General features: G+C 32.7%; 2 protein-coding genes across 2 annotated transcripts in view; both read left to right on the top strand.

Moving 5' to 3' along the window:
- Positions 1 to 3,974, top strand: part of LOC118199681 (uncharacterized) — a 47,611-nt gene extending 43,637 nt beyond the window's left edge. Inside the window, exon 2 of the mRNA XM_085819296.1 lies at positions 1,461 to 3,974. Within this exon, the coding sequence (XP_085675422.1) occupies positions 1,547 to 2,032 (486 nt within the window). The 5' untranslated portion in view covers positions 1,461 to 1,546 and the 3' untranslated portion in view covers positions 2,033 to 3,974. The remainder of the gene's footprint in view (positions 1 to 1,460) is intronic.
- LOC118199680 (uncharacterized) overlaps positions 1 to 5,100 on the top strand; it is a 29,303-nt gene extending 24,203 nt beyond the window's left edge. Inside the window, exon 2 of the mRNA XM_035371584.2 lies at positions 3,956 to 5,100. Coding sequence (XP_035227475.1) covers positions 3,973 to 5,097 — 1,125 coding nt within the window. The 5' untranslated portion in view covers positions 3,956 to 3,972 and the 3' untranslated portion in view covers positions 5,098 to 5,100. The remainder of the gene's footprint in view (positions 1 to 3,955) is intronic.
- The last annotated feature ends 14,439 nt before the right edge of the window (positions 5,101 to 19,539 follow it).

Below are 19,539 nucleotides of genomic sequence, written 5' to 3'. Positions count from 1 at the left end.
GGTTGAAATTTTATTCTTTAACACTTTTTCATCTGCTTGACTGACATGAGATTTCATATGTGTCTGCAGGTATTTTAAGTTAAACATTAAAATTATGAAATACATTAAATGTAGTTTGGCAAAAATAAGTTTAATGCTTTTGTAGTAGTGCAGCAGAGGTAACAGGATTTAATACAGGATTATTATGAAACAAGTATACAGTTTCAATAACTTTATGTGAAAAAAATACAACAAATGCATATCATGATAAAATCCACGTGTGGACATATAATTTTTTCCTCCAGTCATTGATGTTGCATACGATCATTTCATGTCACATAATTCAGTTATCGAAAGGGTTACATCTGCAGTGGAAGAAGGTTTACCTTTTTTCACCAAGTTCATTTGTATGGAATGAATTTTGATCTCTTTCACGAAATGTTCCTAAGTGTAGACTGTGGAATAGAAAGTTCAAGACTCTTCAAGACATTTAATTTCCCTGGACTGGATGGAAGCCACTGCGAGCACGTTCAACTTCAGTTAAGTGAGGTTACCAGGGATTTTTTATCTTTCCACAAACAACCCATACTTCTGAATTTTTTGCGACAGCTATAACGAGATTTCTGCTTAGAAATGACTATCTGGAATTTGCGTTGACTACAGTAACAGATTTCGTTTTGCTAAATTCTAAAACATAAATTGTATTTTTGCATTTTCCTCTGCAGACGTGATCGTTTCGTCTACTGAGTCATGCCATACAGTGACTGAATGCTTGCTAAACTATATACTTCTTTTCTAATAATTCTGTGTTACAATGCAGAGGGTAACTAATTCAGGTTATATAAGTGTCATTAAGATAGTTAAATGCAAGAAAATTAAATCATACATTATATCGAGTAGAATAAGCCTCTGAAATATTAACAATAATTACATTATTAATAAATTATCGATTATTAATGAGATATTAACTGCTTGATGAATACTTGAATGATTGTTTCACTATCGGTATTCTGTGAATTGTTTGCAAGATTTACTCCATTTCACAACGCTAAGTAATTAATGGATAAAGAAACTGAAACTCTGTAAAATTTTTTTTAAAAGTTAAATATATAATTTTTCCAGTTTTGAAGAATTTAAAAATATGAAATTCATTTTTTATATTCAGTCATCATCTTTATTTTCTGCTTTGCAAATCTAAATAATTCTTAAATTCATAAGTTTACAAACTATTACAAAAACGTAATTCTTATTTTTGCCAAATCTTTCGAAAAATATTTAGAAAATTTTAATATGCAAGATTGTAAATGTATTGAATTTAAATTATCTTTTTTTTTAATTCTATAGCCTTAAACAACATTAGTGAATTTGAATTTTATCAAATATATTTTTTGTCAAATATATTAGCTACACATTCTTGTTGATATTTAATCTTGTTAGGAAATGTTTGTGTTTGAAAGGAATTATTTTATACTTCCAACCAGTTCCTGTTTTGAGAAAGTCAAAGTTCCTGTTTTGAAAAAAGTGCAGTTTCTGATAAGCGGCACCAAGGAAAACCAAAAACCGAGGAATGAAAGTGGCAGTACTAGTTGCCATCCTCATTGTGACTGATGTAAGTTCGGTACTTACGAAGCCAACATTCAACATTACAGTTGTTCCTCAAATTACAAAGCGCTTACAAGAGCCACTTCCCCCACTTCCTTCAGAAAACAGACAGCGACCGCCAGGATCCTCAGATCGTCCAGCATGGTCAGGGCCGCCAAGTGTGCAATGGATAGACGATCCACCTATGGACGCTAATTTGCATCTTCTACCAGTACTTTATTTGATGGCACCACTTGTTGTGACAGCAATGTTGATGCCGGTAGGAGCTACAATTATTGCTGCTATCGTTATGTTGCGTAATCAAATGCAGAATGGACCTGTGAGATACAAATCATTATTCCTACCGAGAGACGATGACATAGCTCCAATATATAGAATTCTGGAGCAAAATCTTCTGGATTTTTGGCAAAAACTTGAAGATGCCGTCTTAAAATATGATACAGCCTTGTGACCGTTCATAGAATTTTCAAACTGTAAATTAGCAGCAGTCATATTAAATTCAGTCTTCTTAAAAACGCGATCGTTCTACTTTATGGCTGCAAAGCTTGAATCATCTGAGTTTCACGACTGATATGAAACAGAGTTAAATCTTAAATGCCTATCCTCGTTTAAATGAAAACCTTTACATATTGAAGCAATCATATTTATTTACATTTTCAGTGTTGTTTTCTGAAATACGATGTTATGCCAATTAATGTGAATTTAAACATTAATAAACAAATTCTGCACTTACGTGTATAACTCGTCGATCGTGAAAGCTGGCTACCATCAAACGATGAAAATTGGTGGAGATCTCGCAAAAATTACGCCAATCTTTCCTGTAGAATTCTGAAGGAAATGACGCTTCATTGTTTAGTAAATATAATCACACAAAACAAAAACTTCAAATCCAGCACTAAAAAAGCTATAGAAATATTAAATCAAGCTTTTAGATTAGTAGAGAAATTCAATACAACCTGCGCCAGTTATTTCGGGCCCAAAAATTCCTAATCGTATTCAAAATAGCAACGAAATAGTCATCCTCCGAATTTACCAGAAGTTCTACCTAAAATACTATGAGTAGAAACTTACCTCAGGTAATTTTTCCAGTCCATTACTAATTTTTCCAGTCCATTACTAATTTTTCCACTACATTTAGCTGTTCTTTTCTCCATTCAATAGCTGTTAATTGTTAATTCTCTCGATCAGCTAGATGGCTGGATTGGAATCACAGATGTGATTCTACGGGTCTCGAACCAAATTCCTTTCCGAATGGATATTTTCTTGTCATAATCTTTCATGTTGCATCACGACAGTTTATCTGTTAATGCAAAGTTTTTTTTTTTTTTTTTTTTTTTTTTTTTTGAGTATAGCCCACATTTTAATAACATTTTTAACCCCAAAAGCAAGGAAAAAATCTAGCAAAGTTATTTATATTATTGTTCTAAAAAACAAAATTTCGACTTATTTAGAATCAATTCGGGTTTCAGTAGAAAGCACAAATGTTATGAGCGTGTTGTGACGTCATGCTCATTCATAATTGACTCTAAGTCGAATAGCTTACCGACAGTTTCACGGTCGACGGGATTATATGTAAGTACCATAAATTCTTATACACCAGTACTCTTGATTGTATTTTTCATCATTTGACTGTGGACTGATCTTGTAGGTAACTAACTAATAATTATTTTACTTAATCGTTATCTAGAGTCACCATAGCATCAAATAAGATCTTACGCTCTTTCAAAAGCGTAAGCATGTTTTTAATATGGCTGTTGTAACTGATTTGTTGTTGATTTTATAGCAAAGGTTTTCACATGAAAATTACTGAAATATCAAAGCTTGATTATAATTATGTACAATATTTTACTGCTATCATTTTATATATGTTAGCGATTGTATATTTTTGAATTTTTTTGAGGAAATATAAATTATGAGTGAAATTGCGTGAAACCGATTATTTTATTAAGCACTGCATTTTATTCGCACTGGGAATTTTATCATACATATAGCTGAAAATGATTATAAAAAAATCATTGTAAATAACATTTTAAAGTCTGCATAAATTGTAATTTCCTTTAAGCTATTATTTAAATAAATAATATTATCAAATGAAAGAACTTCATGTCCTTCTTAATACGCATACGAAACCTAAAATATTCAACATAAAACAAAAGGCTTCAGAGAAAGTTCCAAAATCTATGTTTATCTGAAATCAATTTAACTGAGAAAATATAAGCATATTTCAGCGCTTCATAAAATTAAAATATTTTTATATGAAATAAATCTTAGTTTATTTTGTTGATATATTATGAGAGAGAAACTGATGTTCACTCGTCGGACTTTATCTAATCTTCGAAATGACTGATGACGTCATTTTCTTTCTCTTTAACAGTACCATCGCCGAAAATTATGCAAGAGCCTCTCCAAAAATTGATTTTCTTCTTACTTATGCTATGGCCAACATTAGCAGTTGCAACAGAAGAATTTGTGGATCATTGGGATACTTCACTTGGTGAAAGAGGAAAGAATGAAACTCATAGCTATCTTATGACAGAACCAAAGAACATGGCAAATAAAACATGGAATGAATCAAATGTTATTAGATACAAAAAGTATTACCATCACAAGCGTAAAGACTTTAGAACAGTGGCTGACAATCAAAGTTTTGTACCTTTGGATACAGCCAATAACATAAAATTCATCGAACATAACAGCGGCAGATCTGCCTCTGTGCATAATTCTTTGCTTAAAGCACAGAAAGAATACCACAATATCACAAAATATAACTACTGGCTAGGATATGTTAAGCGAAACGATAAACATTCCAATCAGTATCAAAGAGCATGGCCTCTTCCAAACTTGAAAACTAATACATCCATATTGCAATCAGATGAACTGAAAGTGCTTCCGTTTAGTTCTTTGCAAAATTATTTAGAGATGTCAAACCAAACTGTCGAAATCAACGTACAAAATTTGCCTTCTGAAGACTCACCTAATAACACTGTTCCCGTTTGTGAAAACAGTATATCTCCTTGCAATGAAACCACAGGCAAAGACATTGAAAATGGCACATTCTACTCAAGACGGCGTTCTGAAAAAAGCCACATAGATGAATCAATGGAGACTGGTGTAAGTCGAGGCTACCAGAATGGGGGAATGGGTGGAGGTGGACAACCAATTCTTCTCATTAAAGATAAAGGTGATAATGGGGCAGAAATGGCAAATGGCGGAATGAATGGCAAAGATAGTGTAGGGCCCTTAATCATGATGCTCACTCCCTTAATAATGATGTGTATAATGATTCCTATGATGATGAGCATAATGGGAGGGATGATGAGCTTTATGAAAAATATGGCAGGAATGATGATGATGATGACTTGGCCGCCAGGTGGTCCAGGTCTACCGCAAGCTATGCTTAATAAGCATAGGAAAACAGACGAAGATGATCTGTCACGCGGTAGAGTTTTTATCAGCTCATTGATTCTTGAATTAGCTGAGAAACTAGAAGCAGCAATTAGTAAATATGAAAACTAAAAATCTATTAGTATTCATGCATATAAATTCCTCAAAATTTGGGAAAGGAGAAATAAAGGAATACGCACAGCCTTTTTAAGCACTATGGTTTTTAAAGGACGCACAACTTTACATGTAAAAGTCTTTTTAGTTTAACAATATACTCAAAGAGTGAGTAGTTTTTTAAAATAGGTGTCAAAGAAGTGAAAAATATTCAAAATATAAATAAATGTTTAATCCTATTTTAAAACTAGTTGCTTGTATGTATTTGTTCACGATGTCAGTCATCACGATGAAGTAACGGATTTGTATTTTATCTGGTCTTCTATAGTACAATGAGAAAATGGAATTTCTTGGCTATTATCATCCTCAGCGTATACGTGGCGGAAGGGACAACAAACAGTAAGAAAAGATCCTTCAATGATTGGTCTACAAAGTTGCCACTGAGAAGAACAGGCTGGGAAAGCATGGGAGGAGATGGTTGGGTCCCTGCTCCTATGCCACCTTCGAAAATAATTCTGATTGAGAAAAACGATGCTTCGGGTGGAGATAAGAAAGAAGATAAACTGGATATGTTCTTGCCTTTGGTGATGACCCTTGGACCCTTGATTTTGGCAGCCATTATGATGCCAATTTTCATGAGTCTACTGAGCGGAATTATGGGTTTTATAAAATCGTTGCTATCTATGAAGATGCCAATGATGCCTATGATGCCCGTTAATATGATGTACGGAGGAATGATGCCACCGGTAATGCCACCAGTGGGTCCTGCGGCAGCTTTTAAGAACAATGCAATAACTTCTGGCAGAGATATTAATGTCACTGCGTTAAGCACTTGGGTAAAAATGGAAGATACAGCATTGCCTGCATTGAGTACTCTTAATTATATCCGAGGGTTTTAAGAATTTGCACTTTAGTTTCGAGATCACTAATTAAGCTAGTAAAAAACCTAACTTATTAACGATCAAAATAATTTAATTTACTTATTATTGATTTAGAAGTTAAAACTAAGCATGAAACTTATTGAAAATCGCTGTGCAAAAAGATTGACCTTAATAAACAAACAAGCGAACATACAAAAAAACATTCTTGAGTTCTTATAATTTGCATATTTATTTTCTGCGTATGTTTAAATACCGGTTTAAAGGTTGGAAAAAAATCATTAGTGAAGAAATTTTAATAGTTAAGAAAACACACAAATATTTTTTCCAAATTAATTGTTAAATCAGTACAATAAATGACTTATCTTTTAATTATATATTTATATAATAAATAAAAAGTGTGAACAAAGAGCCTGCGAACAATTTTTAAAATTTTTAAAATCAAACTTTTGTTATTTATGAATTTTTTGAAACCTACATTGCAGTTTATTAAATGATCAACTGAAACGTGCCACACCTGAAAATTTTTATAAAACAGACTTTGAAAAACAGTATTTACAAAAAAATTAAATCGAAAATTAAAAAAATGTAATATAAAATATCATCTGTAAAGCTCAGTAAAAATTTACTATTTTAATTTTTAACATCTTAAAAAATCGAATGAATAATTCAGATTCATTTGCAGTAGAAAAACAATGGATTCTAATCATAACGTTTCAATATGGTCAATATAAATGTTTTATAAATTTCTTATGCAGTTAAAAGTGTTTATGATTTAAATTAACAAAATATTATGACTATTTTGAATTAACAGATGTGATCATAAATGACAACTGAGAAATGAAACGATCACCTGAAAACTGTCTTTTTTATTAAGTTTAATAAACAATGCATGTTCTATGAATGTTTTACTCGTGATATTATATAATCATATCTTTCTGCGAACAAATTTTTTTCATTATATTGCATTTATTTTTACTTTTGTTGGTTCTTGTTAAAATTTATAATTATTATTTGTGGTTGAAGGTACATTATTTTATTTACTACTCTTTATTTATATAATTCATGTAAGAATTATTTATTACATTTATTTATTTATTTATTTATTGTAGTATTTATTTATTGTATGTATTTATGTATTTATTCAGGTTTACAACATATTGTCAATTTATATTAATAACCTGACTTCAAGAAATAAAGTTTATTTTAAAAACTGTGTTCTCATTATTGCACACATTATTGCACTTCAGAAACTCCATACTCGAAGTAAATACTACCTTCATTTTTAAAATGTTTCTACCATTCAGGTTATATAAAAGCACGTATTTAATGTATAGCAATTTTTCATTCACATAGTTCTGAGTTCTTTTAGTTTAGAAATTAACTATTTATTAAAATATTATAAGAAAAGTTTGCTAAATCTCCTATCAAAACTTTTTAACTTGACTGATTTTAAACTCAAAATGAATTTAAGACCTGCAGCCTAAGGAGTTAGACTAAAAATAAAATAAAAAAAATGCAAACGTATAATTCATTATTATTACATAAAAGTGTGTATATACCTAAAAATATGAAAGCAATAAAACTTAAACGTATTAACTTACTTCTAATCCAGTTTTTAAACTTAATTTCAAATTAATAGATGAATGAAAATAGCAACATCGCGGAGAAAACTTCGCAAGAAGAAATTGTCGTGCAAAATACAGTAATTAAAAAAAGGGGGAAAGGGGAATGAGAAAACTTCGCAATTCTAACATATCGCAGGATAAAATATCTCGGTAAAAAATAAAATGCTGACAAAACTGTGAAATATGAAAACTAGTATCCTGGTAAAAAAATAAAGCAGCTACTAAATATCGAATGACTAAAGCATTTCAGAAATATGCGTTTTATGAGTCGTAATATCCTCGCTAAAATAAAATTCTTTATATGCTAGAATATTGAAGAACTGCATAACGACTATTTGCTGAGCTCCTGTTGCTTAAGCAACAGTTGGATTAACAGTCGGCAGCTCTCGGGTGAACAAGAAGCCTCCACTTGGGCTTAAGCCCAAAACAGAAAATATAAAACTAACTAAAGCTAAATAAATTTAATCAATCGGAGCTGCACAGAATAAATCTCGCCTAGATTGTCCTTATTAAGAATCCCCGGCGTATACCAGCCGGTACGAATTAAGTACGGTCGTAAAATAACAAGGTTAAACTAATAGCAACAACGTGACCGAAAGGCAGAACACTCTTTCCTGAAGTAACTCAGTTTCAATACTAGTTTCTAACCTATCTACAACAAAAAAATAAAAATTAAATTAAATTAAAAAAAATTAAAAAATAAAATATAAATATAAATAAAAATAAATAAATAAATAAATAAATAAAATAAATAAAAATAAAAATTTGTAAAATTAAAAACTCATTCTGGCAGAGACGCGCAGGTAGGAAAATGAGAACGTACAGGAAAGGCTTGTATTAAAATAAAAATAAATTAGAAAAATAAAGGAAACCTTACAGAGCTATTTTCAGAATTCTATGAAACATAAGCTTTGCAAGTGCAATATTATTTCGAATGCAATGAACCCTTTCTACTACGACCACCCATGGTTTCTCTTGATTTTATTTTTCACGCGATTTCAATACACTTCCCATTTTAGCTAATTCGTTTACTCTATTTAAATTTTTAACAGATAGGACACAAATCATGCACAGTCTTAAGCAAATTCGTATCTTGAATTGTCTTCATCAAATGTTTATTACCAGATTAAAGAGTTAGCATAAGCTACATTAACACAGGCTGATTTCTTATTTAGACATTGATAGCTTCCAAATGTTTTCCTGTAGTGACCTCTGAGTAGTAATTATTTACTTAATAATTTATTAATAATGATCATTTATTGAATAATTTTTTATCGATCTTTGAAGTACAAACTCATTTTGCCAAGGTATGTGCAATGCTGTTTGAAACTGCAGTCAAAAAGATTTACAAGCTTTTTCCAATTCTGTCGCTTTTCTTCCTTTAATCGATAGAAGTGAATTCTAATTGAATTCAGATCTTATGACTTTACTTACTTCATCTTTGATATTTATATCCTGAGTTCAAAGAAAAATTTCTGAAACTGAAACAGAAATCCTGACATAATAACCATTCTAAAAGGCACCCTTACCTTGTGAGTTATAAAAGAAAATTCTTGCGAGACATTATGGCTCAATGAACCGTTCGAGAGCTCAGTTTTTGTTCAGATTTATTTCAAGATGGATCAGTGGCTGCAAAATAACCAATAAACATGTTACATAATTATGAAACTAATCACACTTGACTGAACAATTGATGCTAATATGATGGGTGCGTAACCTCACGTTGCTGGCACGTATCGAGACACTAACGGATTATAAGATAAAACACGATTTATTCGATTAAGTACAGTATTTTAACATTCAGTTTACATGCAACCAGCAGACGCTAGCAATCAATCAGATTTGAGCTATCATTCCTGACAATTAAGGCAATTGTCCTTAAATAGATGCTATAGGTGAATAGTTTGTTTTGGCATAACTAAGCTCAACCATTTGTATTTACGCATTATTATTTATGTTTATAGAGTAAATTTTCTTAAAAAGAATTCCTGATGACGCGAAAAAATGTGCGATATCTTTATCAATTTTCTATATTACACTGAACAGCAGATTACATTAAGTGCGATGTGATGATTTTTCTTTACTGAGTAACATATAATGGAATACTTCTACAGTTCAACACTTTGCAGCTATTTCCAATTTTCCAAACAATTATTTTCATTATCGCAAATGAGTTTTATTACACTGATGTTGTTGATAATACATCCCTGCTGCTAACAGCCCGAGATCCTCAAATTTTTCTCACATCTTTTTTATTCTTCAAAATAGTGAATTTTAGTTATTATATCTGAAAATTCAGCCTTTCTTTCTGCAAGTAAATCTTCTGCATTCTAAAAATTATTAAATGCTTTATTAGAATTAGCAAGCAATTACACAGACTTACTGAAAACAAGTGCAGATTTATAAATTTTACGATAACCTTTCAATAACCAATCTGTGCACATTGAAAACTAAACAATCAGAAAACAGGTCTCGCAAACTATAGGGGTGATACAAAGAAAATAAACAAAATGGGACTTGTAATTGTGTAATGATAAAGTTTTAGCATAGGAAATTTCCTGGAGTAACCCACAAATATCAGAGTTTTTAAGCAAATCTAATAACAAAATGAGCCGCATTATATTTTTAAAACAATATTTTGGCATTTTAATAATAATCTTCGTAAGTGAGAAGGTTTAATTCTCGCTCACCATTTCAGAAATGTTCATTGAATAGAGTATCTATGGTTGTCAATGAAGGTATTTACACTGTAAGATAGTTTTTGTTAGTTAACCAATTATCACGATTTAAGTCTTTACTATAATTTCTCCTTTCGGCAATCCTTGTATACGAGCCAATTTCCCTTAGCAAGTCCTCCACAAAGGCATCCCTCCCCTTCGGCAGATAGCCTTCGTGTGCTTTGCCGTAATCAAATAAACTAAAACAAACCTTTACGAAGTCCTCACCAGATTGCAAATTAGTTGTTTTGTTATTTAAGCTGAGGCTTTTGGATATTTGGATTAGAGCTTTTGACGGCCGCGTCTTATTGCGGTTTCTTACTACTGCCAGCTCTGTCTAAGCTGTAGTCCGGCTTTAGCATCTTATTAGCCGACGTTTTAAAATACGAGCGCCGTTAAATTAATTGAGACAACTTGAGTAGATTATTTCTTTTCTGTGTTGTAGTCTTAGACTACGTTACCTACATTTATCTTGTGCTTTATCTTGTCTTCAAATTAATTCTACGAATTCTCAGTTGCATTAAGCAACCAATGGAAATATTCGAATATATTGAACTCACTTGAATGCGTTCCTAATCGACTGGCTACCGTATGAAAATGACCGTATGAAAATCGACTGGCTACCGTATGAAAAACCGTATTCTTTTCTCTTTATTGTTATTGTATTACTTGTTCTGGATACATTACCGTTAAATACCGCTTTGAACAGAGCAAATATTTCACTGAAACTTTACAATTCTTCGCATTATGTCCTAATTTTAGACAATAAAAACAACATCTTTTATCTAGAAGAATTTTCTTCTTTGCTGTCTATTGAGCTTTGAAATATTCATTAATGTTTACAAAATAAATATTCATTACATAAATTATTTTCTTTAACAACGAATAAATCAGTAGCATTAACAATTTATTTAGTTTCTAAATCGTCCTTTTATTTTCACTAAAGGATTTGTTCTTAAAATTGAAACTTGTAACTGCTATTGAAACTCGTTGCCCAGTTTCGTCTTCATTTCGAATAAATTCCATTAAATAACGAAGACTGTCTTTCGGTGCTCTTTCAATTTAGTGTCACTGCCAGACTCTTTCTCTAAAATACAAGATTCAGTGAACGGAAACAGAATACATTTTTTTACATGTTTCTGCTACTACACCTAAGCACTCTAAGGCCCTCAAATGTGATTCTAATTTGTCAAAAGCTGGAAGATAAGAAGTAGAATTATCATTATTATCATTGCATTTAAACGACTAATGAGGAAAGATCGCTGATATAAATTTCTTTTAATAAATTTTCTTTACTAAGTCTTAATTTTAAGTCTTCTACTAATTTTGAGAAATTCTTTGAGGTTGCAGGATAACTATCTGATATGTCGTGCATTTAACACACTTAAGGCGTTTGAGAACAATATTCTCTATTTAGCACAGTTTTATTAAAGAATCATAAGTTAGAATAGCTATGAAATCCTTATTTAACAAGTTAGGAAACTCACTTAACTCAGATAGAACACAAATAGAATACAAATCAAAGTTAACAGCCTTTACAAACATTTAAATCAAAGTGTTGAAAAAAAAAGAATTTATAAGATGTTCATTTATAAGTTTTAAATAGCTTCAGGTTTACCTATTAGGCAATATTATCAGGAGTATATTCCATAAAAGAAGGCAACATGCTGGAAAGAATGAAACACACATGCAATGCAAGTACAAAATCTTTTAGGACGTTTGCATCTAAAAAAAATCTGATGTGTACACCACATGACTTCCTTGTACGGAATATTAAATTATGCGCATTTTTTTCTAGCATTTTATTTAAATTTATTAGATTGAATTAAACCTACTTCGCCGACAGCGCATAAACCACAATAGAATAAATGCATTCTTTAAAATTCACTTTGTTTACCATAGCGACACTCTGGCGCTAGGTTTACTTAACAGTATTATATTTCATTCATATTATAACTCAGAATGCAAAAAATGTATATCATTTAAAAAATTATCTAATCATTATCACATGTTCTATTCAAATACTATAATAAAGCTAGAACTATGTATAAAAGAAATTAAGCAAATAAAACAAAAAAGAAACAGTTTTTCACAGATGATTAAATATTTCTCATTTAATTAATTCAGTTCTTACTTCGCGAGAAGGCAAAAATACAGAAAAACTCAAAATATCTATATTAAGAATTACGAAGTAAATCTCAAACGCTTATTTCCTCAAAAAAATTCCAGAAAGAATTAAGCATGATTTAATTGGCAATAATAAATGAATGCGTTATCTTTGTTGTTGCGAAGCTAAGTTTCTCTAGATTGGCAACAAATCCACTAGTCTCCTGTTTCAAATGTAAACATCAATGGCCGCTATTAAAACAGGCTTAGCGGCAATTAAACAACTTTAAAATTGCTGATAATTCTAAAAATATAGCACACAGATTTACTAAAGGCATAAAATCCTTAACCGGAAGATAAAAACAATATAATTCAATCATTTTTAAAGAAAAAAATGTACAATTTACAAACATATAAGAGTAAAGAAACTGAGATCACTGAGCTGGTAACAGAGTGGATATATATATAAATATATTTATATACGTTTGGTGCGGCCGATTGCAACCAAAATACGAGGTGCACATCTACATGTTATAGCAGTCCTATATACAAAATTTCAACGTTCTGAGGCTACTCGTTTTTGAGTTATGCGAGATACGTACGTACGCACGAACGTACGTACATACGTTCGTACAGACGCCACGAAAAATTCTCTTCAGAATTAATTTTAAAGCTGATTTATAATTTTTTTGAAGGAAAAGAGTATTTTATTCTGTGCTTACGTACAGATATCACGCAAAAACATCGTTAAATTGCATTCGATAGCGGTCAAAATGGATATTTTCGTTGAATTATGCTGCCTGAAACTTTTCGCGATTACAATACTTCCTTTTTACTTCGTACAAGGAAGTAAAAACATAGACAGAATCCTCTTTTGGCAATATATCTTTTGGCACTCGTCTGTTTTTGACGTTGCCGAGTTTATGCAAAAGTGACACTCATTTATTCTAACACTGTATACTAGTTCGTTAGTACAAGAATATATTACTGTTGATTGAATAAATATTGAAACCTATCCACAGGCTCAATATTATCATCTTCATTTATCTTTTTAAATAGAGTCTAAAATGGCAACCATTCTCTAATGTTTCCGTCTTATTTTTTTAACTTTATTCACGAAAGTTTCATTTCTGCGAAATACTTACTTTAACAGAAAAATTTTTTACATCATCAACATCATTTTCTTTATTTTTCTAAGGGAAGGATGACTTTAAATATATTTCGAACTTCTGATACGAATAGATTTATAACTACTTCTCAAATCAATTGGATTCTATCAGACCAAGATTCATTTCCTACCTGGTTTTACTCTAGAAGCATTCCATTAAGAGATACATGCATCTGCAGCGAATTAGGAGAAGGTCCGCATTACCTATTAACATGGCTAATAATAAAAGTTTCCACATTCATCATCCATCACAAATAAATCCAAAACATATAGCCTTCCTTATGAAAAAAGAAAGAATACAGAAGGACCAACATCAAAATAATGAGTTTGGTGGCAAACATAGGCACCGATTTATATCATCCTTGATGAAGAATTTTTTAATCGGAAGAAAAATTCCATTACGTGAACAGATTTTTATCCCCTCCAGGTCATTCGCATGCATAAAATACATACTAAGTCATAAGCTTTCAGTAACAAAATCTCTTAAGCTTCTTTGGATGCAAGCACTTGCTAATGTAAGCATTGCATCAAAATATATATAAAAGCCTGTAAAGTTGCGCGCTTCCAACCTGCACGCAACAATAGTGGTGACTGCTGGGAACTGGAAAGGAGACCAAAGTCTTGAGAAGGGTTTGAATCCCTTTTTATTCAACTTTAGAAATTACAAATACGTGCTCTTGACGCTCACAAACTACGCCGACCCGCCGGTAAAATAAAAATAAGAAACTGAAAAGAGATAATAACAAGTGACTAACTACGAGGCTCTCTAAACGTAACTAACCTCCCCGCGTTCTAAAATACCGCTGATAATTCAGCAAACTCTGAATATTACGTTGAAAGATTAACAAACTGCCGAGGCAAGCACACAGGCCGAAACGCGTGGTTCTTCAATTTCTAACTAGCCACCTCCACGCTCGTGAAGCAAGAAAGCACACTTTCGAACTCGTTTCCTTTCTATTTAACTCAGATTACTTCCGCTGATAATTTGAATCCTTGCGCGTTCTACTAAAATTTACATACTCTGGCATTGGCAATTCCAGGGGAAAGTAAGGCTTGACAGGAAAGATAGTTTAAACTTAAAATAAATGTTAGTTAAAATAAATATAAACCCTACATTTGCCGCTGCCAGAATTTGGTAAACTCGGAAGTAGGTCCGAGAAACGACCTGTTGAAAAGTTTCCACAATTCTGAACTAAATTTTAAGAGCCTCGTTTACATAAAAAAAAATCTGTTATCTGACAAAAGGTAGAATAAATTTCTGTAGATACTTATTTAGTTTTCTCTTCTTACAGCAACCTTTCCTGGACTTCAGCAATCAATCTGTTTTTTTCCTTCCAGCATCTGGAAGGAATAAGTATCAGTATCTTTCTAAATACATTATAATTTACACTTTCTTGACACTGAATAAGCTTTTGTTTTTGAACGATTTATTTTCCTTGGTTACTGCTTAATTCACATTAATTCAAGTATTCAAACATGAATTTAATTTTACCCTGGCTCTCCACCATGTGTGGTGTCAAACGGGAATATTCGTGTTTTAGTATTGCAACACTTCTACTAACCACAATGATTTGTTAGAATTCAACGACCAAACAGACACACCTTACTCGACATTCTACAACTCGATGAGCTACTTTACATTCTTAAAATTCAAGTGTAGGTGGAGAACCCTATAAAACACATTCATTCTAAATTCCCCCTCATTCATCTTTAGACATGCAGGCTTTCGCTCTAAAGCATGATTTTATCTACAGTTTAATACTTAAATTTGAATTCATTGCTTTTGAGCATTTACTTTTAGCATCTAAAATTTTATGCTTCTAGACTAAATTCTACTTTTACATAACTTTCAAGTATTTACGTATATTTACAAAATTTTATACATATGATATTTACAATTTACCATAAAATGAATAAGAGAAAAATAACTTTTTACTTTACTCATTCTTCGCCAAGCTGGCTTCACTGAAACTAAAGTTCTTATTAATACAAGAATACGAAGTTATTTTTATCTTCGGCCAAATTTTGGCTTTAACATAACAGAATTAGTCTTTCGACCAACAGAAACTGCTTGTTCTTAGATTTTATACTTAAAGAAAATAATACTTTTGCCTTAGCTAAATAAATTAAAACAAAACTAAGTCTCAACCGAGACACATTGACTTTCGTCAAAACATAGAACTTCGTATTTACGCATAACATTTCTGAACATAAAAAAAAAAAAAAAAAAAAAAAAAAAAAATTATAGAAGATTTTAACTTATCTTTGAGTTTTCGATGATTGGAACTCCGCCATCCTCTTCTGGCAGAACTGCTCCCACGTTATAGGTTTCATCGACGTCAGTCTTCTCCTTAACGTCCTCCGAGTGTCGTCCACGTTGCTTTATCTTTTTCGTCCTCTGCATGCTGGCTTCTTGGAGTGGTAGTCGTCGGGTTGCTGTCTTTTCCGTTTTTCCCCTGGACGGCTGGTCTTGGCGTCCTCCGGTCTGGAATTATGCTTGAATTTCTTCTGTTGGTGGTGGTCTTTTCGTTCCTCCTGCTGTCTTTTCGTTTTAGGGAACGGCGGCCTTGTTTGCACCGGACTCTCTGGCACTGGAAGCGTTCTCCTCGATGTAGAATTTCTACTGCGATACGTTGTAAGTGGTGTTTTCCTCTTTACCAAGGTTTCTTTACGCGGCGGCTTTGCTTTCTTGTTTTTCTTAAATGCTGGAGTCTGAAAGTTTTCGTTTCTTCTTTTCGGTACCGTCGCATGTGTTGTAGAAGGGCTAGGTTTCTCTTCAGTTCTCTGCTTCTTGGGTGGTGGAACGGGTGACGTTACTTCTGGATCTTCTACTTCTTTTACGCTTGAGTCCTGCAAGAAACTTTTAAGAATTTCAAAATCATTTTGATTATAATATTTTTTCACCTGATCGGGACTTGCTTTACAGATTTCCCCTTTCTCGTTCTTAACGTACAATACGACTCCCTTGATTTCCTGAATTACATAGGGGCCTTCAAATTTTGGAGCTAACTTTGCAGTAAAATTGTCTGAGGCACTTGATAAAGAAAATTTCCGCTTCAACACTTTATCCCCAACTTTAAAATCTGCTTCACGGCGTTTTCTATCATAGTATAATTTTTGTCTATTTCTTGCCGTATCCGAGCTTTTAACCGCCTGGTCGATGAGTTTTTGCGCATCTTTTTGTTTAAATTCTGGCTCTCTTTGTTGCACAAAGAATAATTTATCTAATGGCGTAATTAACTCCCGTCCTAAAAATAATTCTGCTGGAGTTTTTCCCGTAGTATCGTGATTTGCTGTTCTTAAAGCATAAGCTAACTCATTTATGTAGCCATCCCAGCGCTTGTGATGTGTGCTAACATAACTTCGAATTATTTTTACAATATTTTTATTAACTCTTTCTGCAATGTTTGCCTTTGGTCTATACGGAACCATTTTGATATGGCGTATGCCGAGTCCAGTGCAAATGTTTTCAAATATTTGGCTAACGAATTGTTTACCGTTATCGCTAATGACTTTTATCGGTGCACCGTATTTAATAATAAATAAAAATTTATTATTAAATACGGTGCACCGATATTTAATAATAAATAAAAATTTTAAAAGTATAATGACTTTTATCGGTGCACCGTATACCGTTATAATGTATCTGCGTAAGAATGCATCTGCGACTGTTTTGGCTGACGCGCGTTTAAGTGGAACAATTTCTGTCCATTTTGAAAAACGATCTACAATTACTAAAAGAAAACGATTTTTATTTAACTCACTCTGGGGGAAAGGACCAAGAAGATTTTTGCCTAAAATTTCATTCGGAAATGTAGCTCGAATGCTATTTAAGTACCGCGCCGGGCTGTAATTAATATCATTTATTAACTGACATTGATTGCAGGACCTGACATACGCAGTTACCACTTTGTTTAATTGCGGGAAATATACCGCCTCGCGTACCCTTTTTAAAGTCTTTCTGACCCCTAAATGACCCGCTGTTTTCGCGTCGTGTAATTCCTTCAAAATGCTTAATCGAAGCGAGGCAGGGATGACTGGTTTGTACTCGAGATTTTCGTTTGTTCTTTTCGTATAAAATAATAAATTATCTATTATTTCATAGTTTTCTGCTCTATTTCTTATCGCGTCGATATCTGTGTGCTCAAAGCTTTCGGGGTCGTTCAAATATGCATAGATACTTCCAAATTCAGGATCAGCTTTCAATTCAGCAATAATTGTGTCTCTAGAATCTAAAATTTTTGAAGTCAACACAGCGCATTTAAGTTCATTGCCTTCATTGTCAAGTTTTATACGAGAAAGTGCGTCAGCTACATTGTTTTCCTTGCCCGGTTTATATTTGATTATTAGATTATATTCTTGGAGTTTTAAAGCCCATCTTATTAACCTGGGCGTTAGGTTTTTCGAAGAGTAAAGTCTACCAACAGCCGCATGATCCGAAAAGACTGTTACTGGCTCTTTACCGAAAGAAACTCGAAATTTGTGTACAGCCATTAATACGGCTAATGTTTCTCTCTCTGTAGCTGTATAATTCCTTTGTGTATGATTCAACGTTTTACTAAAAAATGCCAAAGGATGCCCATTTTGTATAAGAACCGCACCCACAGCATAGTCCGACGCATCTGCTGCAATTTCCAGGTTTTCGTCCCCCTCCGGGAATTTCAAACAGAGGCATTGATGAGCGCTTCTTTTAATCTTTCAAATGCGGTATTTGCTTCCGCTGTCCACGTGAATTTACTTTTCTTTCTTTTAATTACTAACAAGGGTTCAACAATATTAGCAAAATCTTTTATGAATGACCGATAATAAGAACATAACCCAAGGAAAGAAGAAAGTTTCTTGGCGGTGTTGGGAGGTGGGAAATTCTTGATTGCTTTTATTTTTGAATCTTGAATTTCTATACCCTTTTGCGAAATTTTATAACCCAGATATTTAAGTTTAGTTGCGAACTTGCATTTTGAGGCTTTAATTGTAAGACCGGCCTCTTTTAATAATTTAAAAACTTCTTCTAGATCTTTAATATGTTGTTCCAACGTACTACTCGTTATAATTATATCATCTAGATAGATTAAAGTCGATTTTCCTAGGACAGGCTTTAGAACAATGTCCATAGCTCTCTGGAATGTTGATGGGGCCCCACACAACCCAAAGGGCATGCGTAAAAATGCATAAGTGCCCGATTTTGTTATAAACGCGGTTTTATGTATGTCTTCGGGTCTCATAGCTATTTGATAGTAGCCAGACGTTAACTCCAAAGTAGTCATGTATCTTGTAGATTTAATCTTTCTAATAATTTCCTCTATAACCGGCAAAGGGTAAACTGGGAATTTAGTAATACTATTCAGTTTTCTGTAATCGATAGCAAACCTCCAAGCACTTTTATCCGAAGGAGGAAACTCGTTCTTTTTCCTACATAGTACGACTGGACTCGCGTACTCTCTATTTATGGGCGTTATTATTTTGTTCTTTAACATTTCCTGAATATATTCTTCTATGATTAGCTCTTTCTGTTTATCATAGCGATAAGGTTTAGTCCTACAGAGTTTGTCGGCAGTTAACTGTATCTCATGCGTAACTATTTGACAGCTACCAGGCCGTTCTGAAAACAAGTTTGAAAAAGTACTCACCACTTGCTGGATGGCTTGACTTTCATGATCATTCAAATGGCTAAGGTCAACTTGCGGTTGTTCCACTGGTTCCACCACCCTCCGGTCCATCTCCAGCACAATAAAACTGTCCTGAAAACTGAGTTTGGCCTTTGCGGCCCTTAAAAACTCCATACCTAAAATAAGTGGATTTTGCAAATTTTTTACTACAAAAATTAATACTTTAAGGCTTTCATTTTGGAGTTGTATTTTTAAAGATAGTTTTCCGATACATTGACAAGTTTGTCCTCCCGCTGCTATGATTTCTGTGTTTTTATTTTTAAATAATCGAAACCTATTAAAGTTCTTCTTAAAAAA

The sequence above is a fragment of the Stegodyphus dumicola genome, chromosome 6 (genome assembly GCF_044657685.1).
Source record: "Stegodyphus dumicola isolate Sdum_Otavi_A_Nest chromosome 6, ASM4465768v1".
NCBI lineage: Eukaryota > Metazoa > Arthropoda > Arachnida > Araneae > Eresidae > Stegodyphus > Stegodyphus dumicola.
This window is presented reverse-complemented; position numbering and strand designations above follow the sequence as displayed.